The 5154-nt window shown below is 37.1% G+C and overlaps 1 protein-coding gene across 1 annotated transcript in view; it reads right to left on the bottom strand.

Moving 5' to 3' along the window:
* Window positions 1–837: 837 nt before the first annotated feature.
* Stt3a (STT3 oligosaccharyltransferase complex catalytic subunit A) overlaps window positions 838–5154 on the bottom strand; it is a 26987-nt gene continuing 22670 nt past the window's right edge. The window contains exons 16-18 of the mRNA XM_010628683.3: window positions 3552–3740; window positions 2352–2467; window positions 838–1584 (exon numbers count right to left, since the gene is read on the bottom strand). Of these exons, the coding sequence (XP_010626985.1) occupies window positions 1546–1584; window positions 2352–2467; window positions 3552–3740 (344 nt within the window). The 3' untranslated portion in view covers window positions 838–1545. The remainder of the gene's footprint in view (window positions 1585–2351; window positions 2468–3551; window positions 3741–5154) is intronic.

The following is a 5154-nucleotide window of genomic DNA, read 5'->3' as shown; positions in this document are numbered from 1 at the left end:
AGCTTCTAGACAGCTGCCTTATATTTTTTTTTAAACTTAGGGCTTATACACATCAGAGATATGTCTTCCATTGTAAAATACATAAAATCTCCTACTGTACTCAACTGAAAGCTGTTTGTCCTGACATCAAATACCTATGGGACCTTAGTGTTTGGAGTAAAAATTTGTAAGAAGTTTCTCCTTTCTTGGACTCAGGCAGGCAGTACTCTCCAGGTATTTGCTAATGGCAGTGCTTCTCCTTCTGATTTGTCTCTTACTTGGCAAGGGCTTCGGAACCAATGACTGAGCTTGAAGTGGTATATAAAAACAACAGACAGACTGATAATGCAAAGAGAATTTGAATAACTGTAGTCTTAGTGAATATTCTAAAACAAATGAGCATAAAGCCATTTCATGTATCATAGTTTAGGTGAGAATACTGAAAAGCTACATTTCAAATAGATGTGTATATTGAAGCTGATTCATAAATATCTACTGACCAAGCTCCATATATGTTGGAATTTCTTCCTCTGCATTGCTAATAATAATTTCACTGTTTGAGTCTTCAAAACAGCTGAGTTAGCGACACTTGATTTATCCCTGCTTCTTGGTTTTATTTGTTTGAACGGTACTGGGGACTGAACTCAGGACCTCTAAATTGAGCTGCATTTCTAACCTTTTTGGGAGTGGGAGGGGAAGACAGAGTCTTGCTAAATTGCCCAGGCTGGACTGGAAGTTGTGATCTTCCTGCCTCAGCATCCAAGCATTATTCCTGCTCTTTAAGAAAAAAGACAAGGGGCCGGGACGTAGCTCAGTGGTGCCATGCTTGCCTGACAAGCACAAGGTCCTGAGCTTGATTCATGGTTTCACAAAAAAAATTTTTAAAAAAAGTCAAAACCTCACTACTCCCAAAGAGCACTGGTGAGTTCAGGTCTAGCTGGCAACTTTCACATCTCTTACAAATTCAAATAGCCTCTAAGGATAAGACATTGAGGACACAGACGTAATAAAAGGAAAGTTGCTTTTCCTGCCCAGAAATATACTCCGCTGGCCCCACAAACATTTATTTCATTAGATAAAAATTTATTGAGCACCCATTATGTGCAAAGCATTCACTAGGTGCTACAATAACAGAAAGTATGACAAAACTGTTTATATATGTAGACTCAGAGCTAATCCCTGATACTTTTCCTGATATGAGAAAGAATGCCCCATTTGGCTCATTTACAGAGCTAAGAGCATGGATAAGGTCTGCTACTTTCCTATCAGCTCAGTACAAACTTTTACTTTCCTTACATCAGATATAAGTCAAAACAAATAAGGCACATTTTAAAAAAAATTCCCCCCTTTAATTGACCAAAGTAAAGCCATGACATTTCATTTGGTAACCTGCTCAGAATTATAAAAATCATTCCATTTGGCCCAGCCCAAACTGTCCAGGGAAAAACTTCCAGACAATTCTAATCCCATCCGGCTCTGTTCTTATAAACTGTGTATTTAAAAAAATCTTCAACGTCCTAAATATGACGTGCTCAGTGCGAAGTATATCAGAGCTGAATGTAACATTTATGTTCTTGACAAGCCTCGATTATCCAGGTCCTTTACCTGTAACATAAAAATGCCAGTTTAATATTTACAATCAGGTCAATCTTGGAGAGCTTTTCTACTAAAATGGGCTCACCAGAGCAGAGGGCATATATTGGGTTCTGCCGCTCTGGTATGGCAATGTGATTAAATAAGCAAGGGTTTGAACTACCTACTCTGCTTTTGCAGTATCCCCTATGAGAAGCAATATAAATGATCTTTATGTGGATGAAAGGTTCTCAATCTCTTCTTAAGAAACAACACACTCTGATGTGATACCATGTGACTCTGCCATAAATTCTTCAGTAGAAGAAAATGTAATTCAGAAATACAGAGAGTTTTTGTTTTTTACCCACAAGTCTCATAATCACTGAAACATGTTGAGTCAAGCCACTACTAGAAAAAATCAGCAGTAACTGCTAAGTAACAAGCAACCATGACGGGTTCTTTTGTTGTTTTTTTGGCTTTTTGAGGCAAGGTCTCCTTTTATAGTTCAGGTTGGCCCTGAACTATGGAGCTCAGGCTGGCTTTGAACTCATGGTGATCCTCCTGGCTCAGCCTCCCAAGTGCAGGGATTACAGGCATGCACCACCATGCCAGGCCATAATGTTATTTTTTGAGGACAGTCTAAAATTGAAACAGTAAATGTTATGTGAGCTGCAAGCTACTTAGCAGACACAAGTGTCATAACTGTCCCTATTTGAGAATTATGTGGCCAGATTTTTAAGCACCAGAACCCATCTGTAAGCACAAAAGCTTTTTCTTGAGACAGTGTACCACCTGCTCACCTTATATATCCTGACCAGCCAGTGTTCAGTAGTATATGCTTCCTCCAGGACATCAAGCTCAAAGTCTTTATTCCCAATCTCAGCATTTCGGACACGGTCAAAACCTGGTGGACGCTCTAGGAAGGGACAGAGAATACTTCTTTCTATAATGCTAATTTCCAAAGAGATAGGAAGTCAACTCGGAACATCATCCATTATTTACATTGTTATTCCTCAGCTTACAATGTGATGAGAGAATAGAGTCTTCAGAAGCAAGCATCAGATAATAAATTTTACCCTAATCCAAGTCCTATCCAAAATGATGCTTGGCAGAGTCCATGGAGTTTATTTCTTCTAGGAAATAGGGGCTCACTTCCAAGCCCCTGAATTCTTGAGGACTATCATCCAGAGGCCACTGTAACACACCCAAACTGCCATGTCAGAGAAGCCATCAAGGGCCCACATTCACTTCAGATTTTGTCCATTGCACAAAGCCACAAAATGGAAACCTGAAGAAAACACTTAGATCAAATCCCTCTCAATGTATTCATATGAAGAAATGAAATCCTTTGTCCCTTTTTTCTTTTCCTCACTATCATCCTCTCTACTGAGAAACAATAAAAAAATGAAGGTTTAAATCAGATATGGTGGTGTATGCTTTTAATCCTGCACTCTTGAGAAGCTGAGACAGGAAGACTACAAGTTTGAGCCCAGCCTGGGCAACGTAACAATTTAGCAAGACCCTGTCTCAAGTGAAAATTTAAAAAAGGGGTGAGGGTATAGTTCAGTGAAACCCTGGGTTCAATCCCCAACACCAGAAAAAAAATTAAAAATTCTAAAAAAGATGAATATCTAAAAAGCAAGGGGCTGTGGATATAGCTCAGTGGCTCCGCCGCCTGCCTCACAAGCGCAAGGTCCCGACTTCAATACCCAGTACCAAAAACAAAACAAACAAAATAAAAAGCACAGACTCTAAGCTAAATTACCTGAGTTTGAACCCTGACTCAGCCACTACTCATGCAATGCTGCAGAGTTCAATAACTTATTGATAACTCAATTTTCTTAACCATAAAATGCCAATAATATAGTATCTACCTTTTGAGTTGTAAAGATTAAATGAGTTAATAGATGTAAAGTGCTTAGAGCAGAGCTTGAGAAGCAAAGTAAATGTTAGCTATCACCATTATGACTGTGTTGTTAATGTGGAGAAGCATCACTCACTGGCTTCTGTATAGACCTGCCCAAAGCGGTAGTAACACATCTTATACATGAGGCAGTTGAGCAACACTGGAGAACCCTCACGATCCACACGGAATTCCCCAGTTGGAGTATAATAGTCATTCTCCTTGATATGTTTGCCTGTGTCTGTGCTCCCTCCAATTCGGACCATCCAAAGAAATTTGTTGATATCTAAAGAAAAAAAACAAAACAAAAACAAACAATTGTTATCAGATAGGTTGGTGGAACTAAATACATAATGAAAGGGTCACTATTTCCAAGGATACTTCCCATTATATTTTTCTAATAGGCCAAGATACCATCTACCTCTAATTTTTGAAAATAGAAAAGACAATGTGTGAGGAAAATATGCTTTCTTAGAAATAATTAAATTCCTGAAATCCTATGTTATTGGTCCAAGACCACTTAAGCCACAATTGAAATAATTCCTAAATTTTAGTTGGGACTGAACTAAAGGATACAGTAGCCCCTAGACACATGTGGCACTTGAATTGTGGCTAGTCCAAATTAAAAGGTGGTGTAACAATGAAATACACACTGGGTTTACAGGACTTAGTTCAAAACAAAACAAAATTGAGTAAACTACACTGATTGAAAATAATAATGTTTTGATATATCTTGTTATATAACATTAAAATTAATTTCACTTGCTTCTTTATTCATCAAAATGTGACTAACAGAAAACATAAAATGACATATGCAGCTTCCATTATATTTCTGTTAGCTCAGTGAAGAGGCTGAGAGGCAGGAGGATCACAGCCATTCAAGGCCAGCCTGGGCTGCATAGGTTCAGGGCTGGCACATATCAAGAAGATAGTACTCTTTTTGGCTGGGGATTTAGTTCAGTGGTTCTGCCACCTTCCTTGTAAGCTCAAGGTCCTGAGTTCGATCCCCAGTACCAAAAAAAAAAAAAAAAAAAAAAAAAAAAAAAAAAAAAAAAAAAAAAAAAAAAAAAAAAACAACGATAAAAGTATTCATGGGTATACAGACTTTAATTAAAAACATTAGTAGCATAAAGAAATCAGCTGGAATGTTATCATGCTTAAATAACAATAATAATCATCATCTCAAGACTGGATTCATGCCTTTCTACTATACCATACCTCTCAAGCTATTCATTTAATAATATCTGCATCTTTCTAAATGTTATATTCAATTCAAAGTTTACTTTAAAAACTTATAAACAAGACTTCTTGAACTTAGCAATATTTCTTTTCCTGCTAAGTTTCCTTCTCAGGAGCCTCACCAGGGAACTGCTAATTGCCTGAATTTCATTAAAAAAAAAACTATACTACATTCCAAATAATGATTTTTTATTCCAACATTAAACATACTCTTCTATTTACCTCAGCAAGCAATAAACTAAGGACAATGGTTACTTACCAGTAGTCACTCCTAAGACTTTAGGGGACTATACTTTTTACCACACATATGCATACATATAGACATATAAATGTTTATCAATAGGTATATACATATTTACACGTACAAATATATACATGTACAGATATATATACCAACACAAATGTTTCTATACTTAGCTATACATGCAAGTATGTATGTATGTGTGTGTATATATATATAT

This window comes from Fukomys damarensis, unplaced genomic scaffold (assembly GCF_012274545.1).
Source record: "Fukomys damarensis isolate Sample0158 unplaced genomic scaffold, DMR_v1.0_HiC HiC_scaffold_16, whole genome shotgun sequence".
In the NCBI taxonomy this organism is placed as follows: domain Eukaryota; kingdom Metazoa; phylum Chordata; class Mammalia; order Rodentia; family Bathyergidae; genus Fukomys; species Fukomys damarensis.
Note: the sequence above shows the minus strand (reverse complement) of the source record. Positions and strands in the feature narration are given on the sequence as shown.